The sequence below is a fragment of the Carassius gibelio genome, chromosome B5, assembly GCF_023724105.1.
Source record: "Carassius gibelio isolate Cgi1373 ecotype wild population from Czech Republic chromosome B5, carGib1.2-hapl.c, whole genome shotgun sequence".
NCBI lineage: Eukaryota > Metazoa > Chordata > Actinopteri > Cypriniformes > Cyprinidae > Carassius > Carassius gibelio.
Genome location: NC_068400.1, coordinates 17,472,699 through 17,493,632, shown reverse-complemented (window position 1 = coordinate 17,493,632; position 20,934 = coordinate 17,472,699). Strand labels below are relative to the sequence as shown.

Below are 20,934 nucleotides of genomic sequence, written 5' to 3'. Positions count from 1 at the left end.
TCACAGAAACCGATATAATCTCAAGTCAATGATAAATTCTATGATGAACATACATGTTTCTAGCTATTCCAAGTTCTTAAACACTTTACCAGACAGAAATTGCTGAGAATTTGCTATTTGAGTACAAAAAAAAAGGTTTATCCAACAATATACAAACAAACACATATCCATTCATTGTAAAGACTCGTGACCTCTAAAGAATATTCAGAATGACTTTATTTTATTCCTACAGCGTTGACTGGATCTTCATTGACCTGACAGATGTTGTATGTGCCACTGTAAGCATCCTCTGATAATACAACAAACATTTACTAGCAGCGCCACCTTATAGTCAAAAGGTAAACATTTTAAGACAAACTCTTAAAATTATTTGTCCAGTTTTATGAAACTTTTTATTCCCATCTATGCACTACTGTGTCCCACTTTTTTAAATGCGTAACATTATCTTATTATCTTCTTTTAATTAGTGACAACGTTTTGAATCAATTCAATTAACTGAGCTAAGATCAATTATAAAAGATTATCTAATATAGATATTTTACCCCTATTTTTCATTATGAAAACCAGAAATGAAAACTGCTTTGCAATTTCTTTAAAATATTTCTTTACTGCAGTCTGTAGTGAAAACAAATCATTCCAACAACAACTTGGTTTCAGCTAGAGCTTTACAACAGACTACAGTATGACCATGGAAAAAAGTCTGCAATTTAAAACAAAAACATTTTGCAATCATATGCCTAATGACAATTATAATTAACAGTACAAAAGGGATTCAAATTTCAGCACTTGCTATTGGGAGTCCTGTAAATTTGTCTTTTCTTCAATGGCCTGTTTGACAATTTCAGCCAGCTTTAAGCGATCTACTTTGTCTGAAAATGATCTACCTGTGAAGAAAGAAAAACATAACAGGTTGGTATTATATGAAATACTATAGATCGAAATGATGCAATTAATTAGTCAAGGATGGCCCATACATCTGCTTGTGCTTTTCCAGGTTTAGTTAAAATCAACTAAAACAACAAGTCTACATCATCATATTTAATTTGATAATCATTTCATTTGACTTGACCAAATCTTTCTGCTACTGCCAAGTACTGGTTAGGCATTTGTCCCATTTTTGTCTTCACTTACTTTCAAAATGAATAAATTTCAAGCTCTTTCTTCATAACCAATTCAGCATCTTAAGCACTTAAAAGCTTAAAGAAAAAACATAATTGACATTTTGAACTAAAACACTAATCCTAGATATCATTTAAACAGAAACAAACCCTACAAACTCTTACCTGAATCTGTAACTCTATTGTTGAGCTGCTACGCAACTAGTATTTCCTTAATGAAATGCTATTTCGGTCTTATTTTTTGTCCATCCTGTAATGTAATGGGCATAATACATATTTACCTGACTGATAATAAATTGTTACATTTAATTTTGTTCTGTTTTACTCTTGTGGATTACATTCTATCCTTGTTACCTTAGTTTCTGCCTTAGGTTAGTAACGGACTAATATTCAGTTGAGATATCTATAGTAGTGGTCATAATCTCTGACTAGAAATAATGTTGCTTTATTCAAGTGTATAAAAATCTATGGGGGCTAAATAAAAGTACTTTTAGAATGAGCAAGCAAAGAAGTGGGCATCTAAAGTACAGTATTAGCCAATTACCACTGTCTAATAACCAAGACTGACGAGAATATGACCGTATGATATGCTAACGACCGAAGCGATATCTTCAAGTGACAATACAAATTGTACAATAATATTAAAGAATAACAAAAAATTCAGATGTTTAGATAAATTACCCTATAAATGCTCAATAATAATAATAATAATTGGCATTCTAACTCAAATGTGAGGTCATAATAAAATGGAGTCAGATTACAATTTTACTTTAACTTTCATTGACCATTGGAGACCTTCCTTGGACCAATTGTGTGGACCTTACATGCTCTAGACTGTTTATAACCAACATACTAACATAAGGATACCATTTAATGGTATTAGTAATTAAAAATCCTCTGATTCAAATGACAAACTTCAATCTTTTTGATATGAGCGCTCACCTTGAATTCATTAGAATCAGACATCCAATTTTAGTCTATAGTAAAAAGTTGGATGTTATTCTACCTTCAACCACAGTAAAGCTACTAGTAAATAAACTAAAAGACACAAACACATACCATCCCAACTTAACCCTTGCAAACCATCTCGTAGTAGTTTACAATCTCGATTGAATCGCCACGCTTCATGCATAACTTCATTCAGCTTCTCATCCTCATTGTCACCTGTAAAAAGCAACACAAAGATACTGCAAATTGTAAAAAAACAATTATGAAAGCTACACATTCAAAGCAAACGTCTCTGGATTTGAGGATTGTTGTGGAAAATATCATGACCAGTGTCAAACAATTATCTTCTGTCTCAGTCCTGATTTATTGAAGATTAACATGTGGATTATAAACACCACAAACCAATGCATGTCCATACATACCAGCCTGTGGTAAGATGCACTGTGCGATTACATCTCGTAGTTTTTCCAGAGCCACGTTGGTGTCTTCTACCTCATTCTCAGGATCATTGATGAAAAGTTCATCACTAGGTTTGGTGCTGAATGAGGCAGAAATCGAACGGATCTATAAGTGCATTCTGCTAATAAACAGAATATATCAATTAACTGAAAAGAAACAGAGCAAAAATGACTGACTTACCCAAGTAGCTTTCTCTTTCTCAAAATGGGGTTGTTGACTGAGTTGAGTGGCTTTAGATTGACATTCAGGTCCTGTATCCTCATGTTGGCCAGTTGTTCAGCATGGGCCTGTTGGATTCCAGCCACAACTGCCTAAATTAATAATATAACAACAAATAACTTCTATATTGTTTATGCATATACAGCAATAGTATTCAATATATGAACTATATTCAAATGTATGCACAAAGAGTCGATTCGGAGTTCAAGTTTTAACCTCTGAAAAATAAATTGTCATAACGGATGAATTTTTCCACATTAACACTGGTATTTTCCTTTTTATTTCTAAAAAGCTAATTTGAAACAATCTGTATTGTATAAAGCACTATAAAAACAATAAATATGAAATCCTAGCACAACAAATACATAAATCGGTAATACCAGTAGGGGTGGGCAATATGACCAAATATCTTATATCGATACAATAATTATATTATATGGTAATGATAAACTTCACAATATAATTATTATAGGTCTGTATGATATTTAAAAAAATACACAAATTTGATAATTCTTGTCACCAGTATCAATAGCACAAAAAACTAGCATAAAAAAAACTCAAGCTCACTTAAGTCAAGTAAACAGTTAGTGATTAAAGAATAAGAAATTTAAAAACAAAACTACAGTAGAACAAATAAGAAATTCTACATACATTGTATAAAGTAATCAAATGTATAAAACACTTTATATTCTTCACTGTGTAAATTAAATATATAATTCTTCTGATTAAAATTACAAAAGTAATTTAGTAAAGAGGAGTAAGAAATGTTCTCTCTTTTGTTGTCTGAGTCACATGAATGACATAGTAGGAATATAAGACTGCTGTCACTTTAAAGGGTTACTCCACCCAAAGTAACTCACCCTCATGTCATTCCAAACCCGTAAGACCTTCGTTCATCTTTGGAACACAAATCAAGATATTTCTGATGCATTCTGATAGCTCTCTGACCCTCTCATAGACAGGAATGTAAGTAACATGATCAACGTCAAGAAACGTAGCAAGGAGATCGGTAACATAATCCATGCAACATCAGGAGTTCAACCGTAATTTTACAATGCTACAAGAATACTTTTTGTATGGAAAGAAAACAAAAATAACGACTTTATTCAACAATTTGTCTCCATGTCACTGTAGTGCCATTTTGTGAGTAGAATAGAGTATCCATTGAACGCAAATAGCCACCCCATGCGTATGTTTTCTACGTTTATTTACACTTTGATTTAAACAAAACAGCGTATCTGTGAGGTACGGCTGAAAGCTACATAGTTTAGCTTCAACTTATACCAGAGCTAAATTTAAGATGCTAAAGTTCAATGCAACAATACTAATTTTTTCCTCCCACATTTAAATGTACCAATAATGAAGTTGAAAATAAAATGAAAGCATTGCTTCAGGGGGACTGAGTTTGCAACAAGTGCATTAAAGTGCCCCATTATGGATTTAAAAAAATTACTTTTCATGTACTGTGTAACACACTTCTAAGTATACTAATTTTTTCGGCAAAGTTTTAAATATGAAAGTGCACTGTGTTTAAAGTAATCCCCCCAAAGGAAGAGTACATTCCGAATCACTGAAGCAAGTCATTTTAAAAACAAATCAAGTCATTTCACGTTGACATCAACATGAAACATTAGCATATTAACAACCCACTCACAGAAAACTAGAACTCCCCAATCCCTTAAACACTGAAGCTGGGCAGGGCTTCCCCCGTGGGATATATACCGGTTCACTTCTACAGCTGTGTGTTTGCTGCATTAAACCATCAGTCGATTTTCGCATAGGTCGTAATGAATATGCAAATTATTTGCTACAAGGTGCAGTTTTAAAATAGTAAAAATAGTGGTTTCCCCAGTAATGTTAAATACAAAGCAGCACTGCGCTCACAAACACTGCTTTATCATTGTCATGCAAAGGAGGAGTTTGGAAAAATGAATTGTTGAATGAGACGTTTGGGAGTCGTTGAGCAAGTAAGGTAAAAATAAATGCATATTATAAGACAATGAAAGTGTTTTTTGACCTTGCATGCATGTCGACCTATTGTTGTGGACTCCCAAAACCAAAATATATACCTTTCATTAACCATAATAGGGGCACTTTAAACATTGGCAGATACAACTTAACTAAACTTTTAAAGGGGTAATTTGATGTGATTTAAATGTCCTTTTTCTTTGAATGTTACAAGCTCTTGGTGCATAAAGAAGATCTGTAAAGTTGCAAAGACTAAGGTCTCTAATCCAAAGAGATATTCTTTATAAAAGTTAAGGGTCAACCACACACCCCTAAAACGGCCCGTTGTATTTATAAACACTGTTCTAGAACAGTTCAACCCAAATATTCAGATGTGTGCAGCGCAGTTTAAGGAGGACAAGGACTGTTTCCTGTGAGTAGTCTACAATCCCAGTGTCTGTTTCTATAAAGTGGGGCAGTTCCAACTTTGCAAGGACAGTCTGGCGCTTCTGACATATCCTGTAAAAAGTTTTCATATTTAAAGTATTTGCCACTTATTAATCAAACGCGAGTTTTGAGCAGTGTAGAGTAGCGCTCATTGTTTGTCATTTCTCCAATCACAAATGCAGACATGGCTTTCTCTTTATGTGGCGCAATACAGAATGCATAAAAAGACCGCATAAGTCATTATAATCAGTAATTATGTCCCCAGTGGATGCAACAAATGCCTCGTTTGTAATGGGTTTTATTGTCTTGTTGCGCCGGGACACACATCATCACAGTATGGCAAGGAGCGTAACATTTCCATCACACGCATGACACATTTGGCCAGTCGCAATGCACTATATAGTGACAAAATTTCTGAAAAATTACAGAAAGGCATAGCATAGAGGAGAAACAATAATGTACATTATGTGGAAAATAATGTTTTTTTTTATACCTTAAACCACACAAACACATTGCATTACACCAAATACACAAAATGTTCTTTTTACCAACATCATATGACCCCTTTAAAAGTTGTCTTTCATTGGATCTCACCTTGTCCATCATCATTTGAGCAGACGGAAGCACATTGTCCAGCGCTTCAGTGCAGTTGAGCCAGGGATGGGCTAACACTCCCTCTATGGTTAGTCTCTCCTCGGGCTTTACTTTAAGTAGCCTTAATGCAACAAAATATGCTAGAATTGAGTAACAAAAACATTGGTTTACACCACTGAAATTGAGCAGCAGTTTAACTAAATTTACTTAGCTACTTCATAATTGTTTCAAGATAGACTAAAGTTGATTTAAGTCACAAATTGTGGTCACTTTGGATAAAAGCATGTGCTAAATGCATATATGTACAATGTAAATCCTAAACTCCTAGTGGCATTAGAGAATGAGCATATAAAAAGGATGAAAGGTTGGTAAACCACAGCTCCAAAAATGCAAATATTTTTCACAGGTGACGTTTCGTATCAGTCTGATGAGGTTAAGGCTAGAAGGGATATAAGCTGCAGCTACTGGGCATACACACATAAATATAGCCTAATTTTTACACTGTACAATAATTACTTAGTTAACATTATTGTAAGGGGTAGGTTTAGACTTGGAGGTGTAGATGTAAATTAGGGCTGTGCAAAAAAAACAATGCGATTTTCATGTGCATCTCGTCAGTAAAGGTGCTCCTGTGATCAGTAGTTTATATTGTGCGTACAGATCAGGGTTGCCAGGTTTTCAAAACCTGCCCAACTGCTTTTCAAAACTAGCCCAATCGCGTTTTGTTCCAAGCAATAAAATACACGTTTTTTTGGCAGTGTTCCCTTGGCAAAATTTGCATTTTAGGGGCTAAATATGAAGTTATTGGAAAAACAATCACAGACTTGGCAACACTGGTTGGCATTTACTACCCAAAGCCGTAGTTCACTTACAATCTACATAAATTTGATTTCAAAAATCACAGGCGATCCATTGCCGCTCCACCTGAACCAGTGTTGCCAAGTCCGCAGTTGTTTTTCATGTCCGTGGGTTGAAGAGACCCCAATCCCAATAGTATGCTATTTAGCCCCTAAAATGTGAATTTTACCAAGGCAACCCTGCCACAAAAAAATATGTATTTTATCCCCGGGACACAATTTTTATCGGGGAACCCCCTGGAAATGCGACTGAGCTAGTTTTGAGAAGCAACTGGGCAGGCTTTTTTTGTGAAAACCTGACAACCCTGATCTGAACGCACATCACAGGAGCACCTTTACTGATGAGATGCACATGAAAATCGCATTCAATTTTTTTTTTGCACAGCCCTAGTGTTAATAAACCAATCAAAAAAAAAAAAAAAAATTTGTTTCCAGTCACAGCTGCATACCTTCAAACCACAACCGTCTGATGAAGAGCCATAGGGCTGGAAACTTCACTTATTTTAAGAACATGAAATGAACTGTGGTGTGCTAACTTTTTCTTCTTTTTATTGTTTACAATTGTTAAAGACCCCTTATTGAGGTTTTTGTTTCCTGTCAGATGTGCACAATTAATTATTTGAGCATCTGACATAAAATCTGGCAACAACAATTTTAAAACTCAACTTAATTATTCTACCAAATTTCAAACCGTTTTACCATAAAGACCTAGGGGATGCCGTAGACTCCCAGCCACAAGAGTAAAAGATTCAATACATGTCTATGCATACTCTGTTCTTTGCCACAAATAAGCACAGAAGCATTTCTGGAAGTAAATGGCAAGACACTCACTTGCGGACAATGTCCTTGGCCATTTCAGATATTTGACTCCACTCCTCCTCTGGGAAGTCAAAGCTGCCAGTCATGATTTTTTTGCGCATATCTTTTGGGATAGTACGGCTGTGGTGTTTGGAGAAAAATGGAGGATATCCGCAGAGCATTACATAGACGATCACCCCTAAGGACCATAAGTCACAGCTCTAAATAGTGGAAAATAAAAAGAAGAATCAATGCACTGGCTTCACAGCTAGCAAGCTAAACCCCTTCAGTCATTTCTTGTAATACGATTCACAATACTGATTTCACGATACGACTTTCTCACATTTTTTAACAAGATGAGGTTTAGGACAAATTATAAATGAAAAGCTGTCCTTTTATTATTTCTCAGATAAAATGCTGCATTTTTATTTGTGAAATTTAAATGTCAAATAACAAAACTAAACAATTTGAAATCATATCCCAAATCAAATAAATAAATAAATAAAATAATACAAATAAAAATTAATCACTTAATTTAAACAAAATGAACAGAATGGTGTGACTTTAAAATTGAAACTTTACTACATAAAATATCTGCAAAAAACAAAAACAGCAGATGGCCCGAATGAGATGCAAATTCACTCTCTGACAGCAGGGGGCACTTATTGAAAAGCAGCAACACAGCGTTTCATAGTTTACTGCTGTAGACTAAGAAGGTATGTGCTTATATACACTACTTAATGTGCAGTATATGGAAAGTTGAAAAGAAAATGCCAACTAAACTCTACACTTAGACAAGAAGAAAAAGTGTGACCAAACATTAAAAGTCCTGAATAACTGTTTAGTTTTTGCATTATACAATTTTAAAAAGATATATCTGAAATAAATAACACTGATGTGGTAAAAAGTCAAATAATGGAAAAGCAGTCTTCAATCCAAGTGCTTGTAGCACTGCACATTTTGTATGTCTATCTTCTTCGACACACTCAGTTTATTTCACAGAGTTTTCTCTTAATGATTTAATCATCTAAATAAGTTGTGTTATTGAAGGGAAACATACAAAAATGTGCAGCAGGTCCACAGGACCAAGACTGAAAACCACTGGCAAAGAAAACATTCAATAAAGAAAAACATTCAATGGCGAAACAAATTATTTCAGTCCATTCAAAAGTATTAATTATTGCACAAATCGAAGAGCAAAAAAAGTCAGTAATGTGTGTAGACCAAAATGATAATATTTGCTGTAGTAATAAATGTTGAAATTCAGTAAAGTATTATTGTTACTCTACAGGAGGAATAAGATAGCAGGCAAGAATTTGAATATTTGCACTGTAAAAAAAAATTACCAGTGGACATCAAATAGATGATCATTAGTCCTGTCAAATGATTAATTACAACTAATCGCATACATATATAAATATACATGATAAATATACACAGTGCACACATTTTATGCAAACAAAAACTTATCTTGGATGTGATTAATCGTTTGAAAGCACTAATATAATTTTGGATGAACTTTTTTGAAGAATGAGCCATAACACTGAGTAACAAAGTTCACCTTGTTGTATGTGTAAGGTGTGGGTGAGGTAGGAATAATTCCAGACTTTTCTTTCTGGTGGAGTCTCTGTGCCTCCAGCACCTATTGAAGAAAGTTAGTTCATATTTGTCAATTTGGTCACAAAGTTTCAAACTGATCAAAGATTTCATGTGTTGCTGGCAAGATGGATGTTTTTATTTTAATCATCATCATCATCATCAAAAAGAGAAAAAAACGCGCACTGAAAAAATTACCAATTTATCTTTTGAATTGGCTGTATCACATCATCAGTCAAAGTTTGGACATGTTTCATGATTTGACGCCTTTGAAAGTAAGAATTAAGAAAAGTCAACTTTAACATCTATAAAAAGTCACTAAGGTCTTACCTGCGGTGCTACATAGTACGGTGTGAACTGTGGGGTCATTAAATCACCTTGGTCGATTTTGGCAAAACCAAAATCACACAGTTTTACAGGAGCATCCTGATGGGGCAGTCAGACACAAGAAACAGGATTTAAAATATGTCCTTACTAAATAACATTTGCTTAATTTAGAAAGATTCTAAAGTCGAAAATTATTCAAGGGACAAGGATTAAAAAAAAAAAAGTATATACAGTACAGACCAAAAGTTTGGACACACCTTCTACATCAGAGTTTTCTTTATTTTCATGACTATGAAAATTGTAGTCACACTGAAGGCATCAAACTATGGATTAACACATGGGGAATTATATATGGGATTATATACATAACAAAAAGTGTGAAACAACTGAAAATATACATAACAAAAAGTGTGAAACAACTGAAAATATACATAACAAAAAGTGTGAAACAACTGAAAATATGTCATATTGTAGGTTCTTCAAAGTAGCCTCCTTTTGCTTTGATTACTGCTTTGCACACTCTTGGCATTCTCTTGATGAGCTTCAAGAGCTAGTCACCTGAAATGGTCTTCAAACAGTCTTGAAGGAGTTCCCCGAGAGATGCTTAGCACTTGTTGGCCCTTTTGCCTTCAGTCTATGGTCCAGCTCACCCCTAAACCATCTCGACTGGGTTCAGGTCCGGTGACTGTGGAGGCCAGGTCATCTGGCGCAGCACCCCATCACCCTCCTTCTTGGTCAAATAGCCCTTGATGCCTTCAGTGTGACTCTACAATTTTCATAGTCGTGAAAATAAAGAAAACTCCTTGAATGAGAACGTGTGTCCAAACTTTTTGTCTGTACTGTATATATGTATATATATATATATATATATATATATGTATATATATATATATATATATATATATATATATATATATATATATATATATATTCATTCTAAGACACGCCGATACTGCTGCACAAGCATGAGGTTTTGCGTCTGCTCCGTTCAGCGAGCGGCTAAGAGGAGCAGCACAACATCTCGGAAGGGAGAGTTGGTTATGTTATGGGTCGCGTTTAGTCACTATTTTCATATTCTTTCGCTTGTCTGACAACAGAAACAGTAAAATATAACAATGAAAACCGTTTCATTGAGAATTTGGCTGCATCAAATTACAGTATGTGGGCACAGAGGCAAACAAATATAATAATAAATAATAGATGTACATTTTGCATGTTTAGAAGAAGTGAGCTGCCCTGTCCTGCAAATAATGTAAACAGGCTTGTGTAAGTAAATTGCTCAGTGCAAAGAAAGAGAAGAAATGGGAGCCTGGTATTTCTGTTCTCTTTTTCATGCGTCTCAAAAGACAAGTTATTTGAAAAACATCCATGACCTTTGAAACATGTCTGGTCTTCATGCTCTATGTTGAGTATAGTTTCGCTAATAATAAAGATACATTTGATAAAAGCATCCATATTTGTCCATGCCCATGTTGATTAGTTTTAAAAAACTTGAAAAGTATTAATTAAAGGTACATTTATAACAGATAAAAATGTACAATTAAGATGCGATTAATCATGAGTTAACTCCTGACAATCATGCGGTTAATCACGATTACATATATTATTTTAATCAATTAAGTAAAAGGAATTTATGGAATATTTTTCAGGTGCCTCACCAGTGAATTGTCCTTGAAGAGCAGGTTCTCTGGTTTCAGGTCTCGATGTGCAATATTTAATGAATGACAGTGTTGTAATGCAAGGCTTATCTGTAAAAATGACAGATGTTCAAACTACTTGAAGCTTTCATGTTTATAATGAAAATTTTTACCAACTATAATTTCAATGTCTACTAAAAACAACAGATTACTTATAACTTTATTGTAAAGTTAGTCATATGCGTCAAGCATTCCATATTTACTCCCTTATGTGTTAATTTAATATTAATTATGTTGTTAACAAATAAAATCATTAACATAAGTGAAAAAACAATCGTTCGTTCATCTATGCATCCTTAAGTATGTCATACTGATGGAAAAATGTCATACATTTGACAATAAACATGTCACGAAGTCGTAAACACAATCCATTTTTCCCAGCATTGCACATATGTGACCCTAGACATACATCATTCATACATCATCTGAAAGCTGAATAAATAAGGTTTCCACTGATGTATGGTTTATTAGGATCTGACAACATTTGGCCGAGATGCAACTATTTCAAAACTGGAATCTGAGGATTTTTATATATATACCCCATATATATATATGAAAATATACCCCAGTGACTTAAGACTGGTTTTGTTGACCAGGGTCACGTATCTATTCATCAATAGATTTAATAAGGTCATTCTCTACATGTTTTCGACACTGATAGGGATGACCAATATTTCCCAAATACTATCATAATACTTTTGCAGTCGCCTGTCAAAGTTAGTTACCCTTTGTTCCCGCCTTTACTGACGTAGTAACCACATGACAACAGTGTCATGGACAAATGCAGAAATAGCTTCGCGATAAACTTCACCTAGAAAGAGATGCCGATCACGCTTGTGTTTTACTCGAAAGGTGAGTTGTTTTGATTCGTATCTTTACAGAAAACATATGCTATCAAAACGATCAACAAGATTAGTATTATGGTGCATACAGGCCAAACGGGGGGCGCGAGGACGCGTCTGATCCATAGTCTGATCGCGTCTTTGCATTGACTTTGTATGTAATCTACTCTCGCAAATCCATGATTTATATTTCCGTCTGATTGATGGCCATCAGCGGTTCGGTAGAACATTTACATTTACATTTATTCACTTAGCTGACGCTTTTATCCAAAGCGACTTACAATTGCTATATATGTCAGAGGTTGCACGCCTCTGGAGCAACTAGGGGTTAAGTGTCTTGCTCAGGGACACATTGATGTCTCACAGTGGATTCGAACCCGGGTCTCTCACACCAAAGGCATGTGTCTTATCCAATGCGCTAACACCACCCCAGAAGACAACAAATCCCATCCTTCCACGCTCTTTCTTAGCGTCATCAAACCACACGATTGTTATTGTTTTGGTAGTGCGCCCTCTAGTGGCAGGTCCTACAACCTGTACCTTTAAATGTTAACCTGTTAGTTCACAAACTCCACAGAGCAGCTCTTTTAATTTAAGGTCCTATGAAACAAATGTTATTTTGCCCTGAATTCTGTATTTACTCCCATCTATTTATTTTGTTCTGGATTCTATGTTTTACGACTCAATTCAAATGTATCTTTAAAAATGGTCTAATAAAATCAATTAATAAATTTTTTTGATCTTTTTAAAATTTAATCAAATAAGAATATAATTTACAAAAAAAAGTATTTTTTAAAATAAAAATAAAATAAAATGCTGTACAGAAAAAAAAATCAAACATGGAAGAAAAAAAACTTAGCAAGATATTTAAAAATAGTAAAAAATAAAAGTATAATAAAAAAATTATATTACTATTATTCAATTTTTTTCATGTGCTAGTATATTGAAATTCAGATGCTGAAATCACTTAGTGTCACATGTTTGAGTTTGATAAGCATGACAAAGCCACGTCATTCATTCACACAGTAAATGCAGACCTATTAACAGCATGCATCTGACTGGCGGTTGTTGCCTTTATTTCTGCTGTGTGATTAATCCATATTGAGTAAAAAAGGAGTATGTCTCTCCAGACCTGAGCTACCTCAACAGTATGGCCTTTAACTGTAAAGACTGTACCTGTTTAGTGACCTGGCTGGCCATCTTCTCTGTAAAGTGCTTGTGCTGACTGATTCTGTGGAACAACTCGCCACCTTCCATCATTTCCATGACAATCAGTAACTTTGCCCTATCAGAGAAAAGTACAGAAAAAAGCAGTGTATTTATATTTTCAGATACTTAGAGCATTAGCAAACATTTTCTTGTACTGTACGTGTAGGAAACACTGTGTTACAGGGCTGGGCGATTTTACCTAAAATCAAAACCTTCATTAATTGAACACTGTACCTCAATTACGATTCTTTAACTTTTATTATGCTTTGTTTGCCCTCAAAGTTCATTAAAGGATTGTAGTGTAAAAATGCTCTATTTTTAAATGTCAGATTTTTTTCTAATGAAATTGTGCATTTCTTATCTTTGTAATTTTCAAATAACAGATGGAAACAAAACTATTTATGGTTATTTGTTGAATATTTCAAACAATTTGAAAAAGCTTGCTTAAAATGAAGATGTCTTATGGAAAAAGTCACATTTTAAGTATCCTAAATATTGTTTTTTTTTTTTTTTTTTTAAATAACTATTTTGCCAACAAATTAAATGAATATTGCCATGCCAAAAGTAAAAAATAACCAGCATCTCTAGCAAACAAAATACATTTTATCATGTGAAAAGAAGAAAATAATAACTCATATCTCCTGTAAACAAATGTTTAAAATAATTAATGTATTCAAATAGAACACTGCTGATTGAGAGAAAGAGCATGGCACCATCTCATTGATCTTGTCCTTTCCTGTCCCTCTACATGTCTATTTACTGTAAGTTTTTGCTGGCCATTCACACATAACATGTCTCCGTGTCTAAACCCATGAGACGCAGCGCTCAGGAATGGTTTAAATAAAGCGAAGCACAGAATGTCTACTCCGTTGTGTTATGTAACCTGCTACTGTAAACAAAAGCTTGCAACGCTTGCCCCGCCTCCAGGATCTTCTGATTGGTCAATGGTTTTGGAACTGACATTAATGAGCAGTGCTGTGTGTAAAAGTTTCAATTCTTTTAACGCGCCACTCACGTGCGAGACGCAGGAAAACAAGCAAATGCAATGGTAATGCACATCCGTATAGCACCGACACAAAGTATGTTTTTAAGGGGAAAGTATTAATAGGAAATAATCGACATGGGAAAATGACGTCGGTCAGAAGTCGATTGCTTTTCGATGAATCGTCCAGCCCTACTCTGTTGTGTGGGCGGATTCTGTTGAACTCCACTACCTTGTATTGGATTCATGGGGAAACTGTACACTGTTGGCATACACCTCCATTATTTTCACAATGTTGGGGTGAGAGACACACATCATATGTAGCCTAACCTGCAAATAAAAATCACAGGTTAGTTTATTAACCTCTAACACCATATAAAAGATGTTCTTCTAATAAAAGAAACTAAACCATGTACACTGCACACACAACCTACCTCATTGCGGGCTTTGGGTCTGTCAATCAAGATTTTCAGGGCAAACCGTTCTTGTGTTGACTTCTTCACACATACCCTAGAGAAGAAAAAGAGAACAATATGAATGCACTGCATCAATTGCTTTTTTGTAATCAACCAACTGATTAATCCAGCTAACATCTTAACTCTGTAAAGCCTGAATATCTATCATTTTAATGTAACAGTTTATTGAAAGGTTTATTGAGTTTGAATGTGTATATTTGTTGAGTGTCATTTGATGCATCAGGCTTTTATTATGGAGCCAGAAGAGTCTCAATAAAGATAAATGCACACACTACATTCACATATGCACACACAGGATTCATAGATGCACACACATGATTCATAAATACACACACAAGATGCACAAATGCACACAAAATTAACAAATGCACACACAAAATTTAAAAAGCACAGAAGATTCACAAATGCATACAAAATTCAGAAATGCACACAAAATTCACAAATGCACACAAAAATCAGAAATACACACACAATTCAGAAATGCAAACAACATTTACAAATGCACTCAAGATTCACAAATGCACAGGACAAGATTCACAAATGCACAGGACAAGATTCAGAAATGTATTTCTGATACACACACACATATATCTTGATTCACAAACTGCTTGCGGTCTGTGAACTTCACTGCATTTGTGTGTGAATTTTGAGACTCCCCTGACTTGGCTCGACACACAAATGCTTTTTTTTAAACAGGGAATGATCTGCAACCAATCAGATATCTCCCTTCTTTTAGCCAATCACAAGAATGCACCCCATGTGGGGGGATTGTTTACTTATAAGCCAATCACATGAACGTGTTCACACAGCAATTGTATTAAATTGTATGAAAATACAGATGTTTAGATTACAATTCAGGTTTATTTTTTATTATTTTTTACTAAATATTAATTTAAAAATGTCTCAATACATATAGCCCAGTGACTGCAGAAAAAAAGTTAACCATGGATTCATAAATTTGCAATAGGCAATTATTTCATTTTATTGAAATATTTTAATGAAAGTAAAAAAAAAAAATGTTTAAACCTTTTTGAATATTTAAATATATCTAAATATTCTTTTGGATGCAATATAGAAGTCACTTTAATTATAATATTCAGTCCCTACATGAAGAGAGAGTCAGTGGTCCGCTGAGAGAGGAAAGTGGCTCTCTGGCTGCGAAAAGTGGGTCTCCGGCTGTCGTTCGCTTAGGAAAGTTAGTTGATCGCTGCGTGAGGAAAGTGAATCGTTCGCTCAACTTCGCTGCTTGAGGAAAGTGAATCGTTCGCTGAGGAAAGGGAGTCTCTCGCTGGGTGAGGAAAGTGAGTCGTTCGCTGCGTGACTCGTGAGGAAAGTGAATCGTTCGCTGAGGAAAGTGAGTCGCTCGCTGGGTGAGGAAAGTGAGTCGTTCGCTGCGTGACTCGTGAGGAAAGTGAGTCGCTCGCTGGGTGAGGAAAGTGAGTCGTTCGCTGCGTGACTCGTGAGGAAAGTGAGTCGCTCGCTGCGCAAAGTGGGTCGCTGGCTGTGTGAGGTAAGTGAGTCGTTCGCTGAGGAAAGTGAGTCGTTCGCTGCGTGAGGAAAGTGAGTCGTTCGCTTATTGGCTTATAAGCCATTCTTGTGATTGGCTAAAACAAGGGAGATATCTGATTGGTTGCAGATCATTCCCTGTTTAAAAAAAGGCATTTGTGTGTGGAGCCAAGTCAGGGGAGTCTCAAAATTCACACACAAATGCAGTGAAGTTCACAGACCGCAAGCAGTTTGTAAATCAAGATATATGTGTGTGTGCATCAGAAATACATTTCTGAATCTTGTCCTGTGCATTTGTGAATCTTGTCCTGTGCATTTGTGAATCTTGTCCTGTGCATTTGTGAATCTTGTCCTGTGCATTTGTGAATCTTGAGTGCATTTGTAAATGTTGTTTGCATTTCTAAATTGTGTGTGTATTTCTGAATTTTGTGTGCATTTCTGAATTTTGTATGCATTTGTGAATCTTCTGTGCTTTTTAAATTTTGTGTGTGCATTTGTGAATTTTGTGTGCATTTGTGTATCCTGTGTGTGTATTTATGAATTATGTGTGTGCATGTATGAATCCTATGTGTGCATATGTGACTGTAGTGTGTGCATTTATCTTTATTGAGACTCTTCTGGCTCCATATTTTATTGCTCATATTATGACATAGTGAGAATATGGAGGAAAAAACATTTCAGTTTTAGAGGCCCAAACTGAGCAGAAATGTACAATCTGGTGCAGATGCTGATATGACCAAAAGGTAAAAAGATATTCTAATAGCATGTTATGTAAATCAATGAGATTTCATAACTTTATAACACTAAATCAGACTACTTACATAATAATAAAACAAATATCAGTATATTTCCCAATAATGTTTTCGAAAAATAATATTTCGATGCTTAGGTTTATGATCAAATCTCTGTAGTTTCAAAACATATTATGCAATGCAATACTAAATCATGAAGGAGGGATGAGCATGCTGGACATTTTTTTTTAATCCAAATTAATCCAAAATAATTCCTTGATATGTTAACCCCTAATATTTGTAGTTGGTTGTTGTTCTGTGCTTAGGAAAGGATTCAGAAATATTTCCTCAAACAGAGATTCATTCCTACAGGAAAAAGCCTATTAACTACTTCTGCTAGTGGAGATTTACAGCTGAATGTTATTTTTATTTAAAATATTTTTTATACAAAAATGACCTTTCCATATAGCCTTCAAACTGGACATAACAACATACCTCACAGGACCACTGATCCCAGCTCCTAGCTTCTGTGTCCAATTGATGTTATACTCTTCCAAGATGGATGTCTCCTGTAACAAGAACATACAGTGTTTGGGAACAGTTCATTCAATTCACTCATTCATCGGCATGACTTTTAAACAGCCTGCATAATTATAAATTAAATTAATTACTCTGCCTGTTCTGAGATTGTAAGTTTCTGCAGAGAGCAGCATGATGCATACAACTGAAAAGGCTTTAATGCATATCTAAAAGGCGACTGCCACAATAGAGGCCATGAATAGCAGTTTTCAAAGAGTTATGATGCACAAGTCAACAACACAATAAGTAAATATTGTTAATGGGAAAAGTCAAGAGCTGCAATTTCAATAAATTTAAATGGAGTGAAAGACTAAATAATGTAGTCAAATGGACAGCCATTGAACTGAATTTAGGATTCAATGGTCTTGTGCTATTTTAAATGCTCATACTGCATTTGTTAGAATTAATTAAAGCCAACTGATTTTAGACTTGCAATCTGTAAATTGAAATATTCTGCATAACACTACTAAACTAAACTGAACTGAACGAAGGCCCTTACAAATGATAATGATAAAGGCAATACAAGGAAAACCACAGTGAAACGTTTTGGGAAACTCCTGTTTACTCTCAATAATGAAGCCTGATTGGTTCACATTCCTGTAACTGCACTAACCAATGGAATTTCATCCCACCAAACCAAGCAAAGCCAATGGCCTATATACATAGACATTGAATTTTCTCCTTTAGTGCAAAGATTATTTCCTCGCTGGACTCAGAAGAATGAAAAAGCCTCAACTGCCTTGAGATGATGGAGGTTTTTCCAGCCTTGAGAGGGCACCGCATCCTTGTTAGTTTGGGCGACACGACAGTGGTGGCCTTTATAAATCTGCGGTATCAGGCCACGCTCCCTCTACAGGATAGTGAGACGTCTCCTTCTATGGGCACATCACAACCAGCGTTCACTCAGAGCAGCTCAGACTGAACGGAGAACTGAACAAGCTGTATCTCCAGGAGAATGGAGACTACACCTTCAAGTGGTTCAGATGATTTGAATGGACTTTGAGAGGGCAGAGATGAACTTCTTCACCTCAGAAGACGATTCTCATTGCCCAACTTCTCTCTCAAAGAAGCTAGATGCTCTGGCCCATGATTGGGCACCGTCTATGAGAAGTCTCTATGCCATTAAGGTGTTAGCTTTCCTTGACTGTTGTTAGACGTGTCATCCATTCTAACCTTTCTGATGGATAAGGGGTGCACCCCTTTCATGATCAAAGTATATGGGACAGCTATCATGGTGAATCAAGCTCTCGCACTGCCCAGTCAGTCGGCAAAAACAATCTTTTCGTTAAATTCCCGAGAGCTCGGACACGGAATTCACCTTGCCCTCACACTGTGCCAACCACGGTCCTTATAGACCTTCGAGGTTCCCCCCTTTGAATATCGCTCCAGTCAGCCAACTTATGGCCCAGTAACAAACCGCTCTCCTTTTGCTTTCAGTCAGCACTTCCTACTTTGGGTTCGGGCTTAATGACTGTATGTTATCTGCTGGAATGCTTCTCTCTCGCGAATGCAAGTGTGACAGTTAGCAGATGCTAGAGAATACAGTTCATAAAGTTTTAAATAAGGATATTCTCTGGAAACTGAGATTACTTTAGTAACCATTCATTTTAATGCACTCGTCAATTTCGATATTTTTGACCGTTTTGTCAAAATTTGTGCATATTTAACTACCTTTTTTTGTACAGAGTTGAACATAACATTTCAGAATTTTTTTTTTTAAATCAAACCAATTGTCTTAATTTACTATGATTAATCAGCTGGGGAATGTACAGTAAAATCTATTTTCTAGCACTGGCTCTGTCCATTTGGACTGCTGATGAAATCCTGAGCTTGTTGTGGAAATACTCCATCTCCAAATCAAAAGAGATTTACTGTACTGACAGATGTGCTGAATCCCTGTTTACATTACATAGAGAGAGAAACAAGATCATGGTATCTATCACAAACCGACAGATACTTACTTGATTCAAAGTGTACCCATGATCTTATAATGTTTTGTTGTTGTTCATTTGTAATATAGACAGAGATGTGTTTTGCTTTTTCTGTAACACTTTGTTCTTGTTACAGATGTTCATGTTACTTATTATAATGTTGCAAATTCTGGTAACACTAGTTCTTTATTTGCTACCATTCATTAAAAAAACTGTATTTCATATCACTCTCGTTTAATTTAAACACAAATAGCGTCATCCCGCGTCTTATGTACTGTAGAGCAAATGACCCGAGATGACTTCATTATTAAAAACACTAATATCTGAACACAGTGTTAGACTGTTATTAGGTCAACGGTTCAGTTAACTGAAATTATCTTTTTATAGTGGGAGCGTTAAGATATGCATATATAATATTTTCAACCCCAAACTGTTAATTCATTTTTATTTACATTCTTTTCTGATTAGTAGTCACGTGACAATCATGATAATGCGCAGACTGCAGTTCACTACCGCAAAGGGTTTCTGAGGTAACGTAACGTTAACTTAATGGAAACTCTGTTATAAGTTACCAAAATTCAAAGATTTAACTGTACACTTTAGCTTATTGTTACGCCGCCTTACCTTTATGAATCGGTCCACGCTGGTGTCCTCGGACATGATGAGTGTGGCACTCACAGATCTTCACTCTCTGTCTGGCTTCAACAGGCTCGTGCAGGTGCGATCTTACCTAAATCTCGGTGTGGGACGAGGTCTGAGCGCTAAAATGCCTTCTTATGTACAAGTTCCATGCTGTCCGATAAACTTTTGGAACAGCGCCTGTCCTTGTTGAATGCGTAACTGGCATTAAATGCAACACACTGTCAAACTCCAAAAGATAGAAGGAAAGCAGTAAAGACGAGAGTTTCTGATTCTGAGGCTATACGTGCTCGGCTAACATCTCACGCATGGATTTCACAGGCAAAAGTAGCGTAGTCAAGTCCCCGTTTACTTTAATGTTGCTCCAGCGACTATTTGCCAACTGCTCTACGCTGTTTTTGACAAGAGAGTAACAAACCCGACTAAGGACAATAAAAGCGTAATTCCTCGTCGGCTTCCCGTTATCAGCAGCAGCCGTTAGCTCGCGTTCACATCAGATGCTAATTCTCGCGCTCATCGCTTTACATGCGCGCGCGACCTCTTTGATTCTACGTTTTTCGCTCGCCTTTCCAGCGTTAAGCGATTAACAGTGTTTTGAAAAGCACCATAGATACCAAACAATATCCTTGGTTTGTTTGCTAAGGTGCTAGTGCTACCTTTGATACGAAGATGGGGAAGATTGTTCTTCTTTATTATACGCCATATTCTGCGAACAGCGGCGCGCGCATTCCGCCACCTAACGCAGAGGAGCTCCGTCAGAACGACCCTCACCGAAAATAACGTGGGGTTTGTGTCTTGTCTCGAGTTGTTACGTATTTAAAGGCGATTAATTACATTTCTTGTTAGTTATAACATTTCTGTTAGAAATGAAATAATTATAATCCGAGCGGTCGCCTTGTGTCGTGTCTTCGCCATAGTAGTAAGATGTTAGAATTGTTTCATATTTTAAGTGAACAGATTTTGATCCACAAATAAATGCAGATTCACAGAGAGTAACACTCGGAAATAACTTTTACTGTGCCTTCTTATCAC

At 35.8% G+C, this 20,934-nt stretch overlaps 1 protein-coding gene across 3 annotated transcripts; it reads right to left on the bottom strand.

The window, feature by feature from the left end:
- Nucleotides 1-587: 587 nt before the first annotated feature.
- mapkapk5 (MAPK activated protein kinase 5) lies at nucleotides 588-20,756 on the bottom strand. Of its 3 annotated transcripts, none has more exons than XM_052555925.1 (14): nucleotides 19,888-20,756; nucleotides 17,249-17,322; nucleotides 14,475-14,550; nucleotides 14,273-14,370; nucleotides 13,026-13,134; nucleotides 10,969-11,058; nucleotides 9,314-9,409; nucleotides 8,949-9,029; nucleotides 7,421-7,608; nucleotides 5,733-5,853; nucleotides 2,706-2,812; nucleotides 2,489-2,604; nucleotides 2,178-2,282; nucleotides 588-884 (listed from the first exon to the last, which is right to left on the bottom strand). In XM_052555925.1, exons 1-14 carry the CDS (start codon nucleotides 19,921-19,923, stop codon nucleotides 790-792), a joined length of 1,392 nt encoding a protein of 463 aa, XP_052411885.1. In that variant the 5' UTR covers nucleotides 19,924-20,756; the 3' UTR covers nucleotides 588-789. The 3 variants fall into 3 exon arrangements, with proteins under 3 accessions (XP_052411885.1, XP_052411884.1, XP_052411886.1); XM_052555924.1 differs by having other exon boundaries at nucleotides 2,706-2,836; nucleotides 19,888-20,749; XM_052555926.1 differs by lacking the exon at nucleotides 10,969-11,058 and having other exon boundaries at nucleotides 2,706-2,836; nucleotides 19,888-20,753.
- Nucleotides 20,757-20,934: the final 178 nt, after the last annotated feature.

Coding starts and splice junctions, on each gene's coding strand:
- mapkapk5 (XM_052555924.1), bottom strand. CDS start 19,923: ATGTCCGAGGACACCAGCGTGGACCGATTCATAAAG. Junction 9,030..9,313: donor CGTACTATGTAGCACCGCAG/GTAAGACCTTAG, acceptor TTTCTTCAATAG/GTGCTGGAGGCACAGAGACT. Junction 2,605..2,705: donor AGAAAGAGAAAGCTACTTGG/GTAAGTCAGTCA, acceptor TGCCTCATTCAG/CACCAAACCTAGTGATGAAC.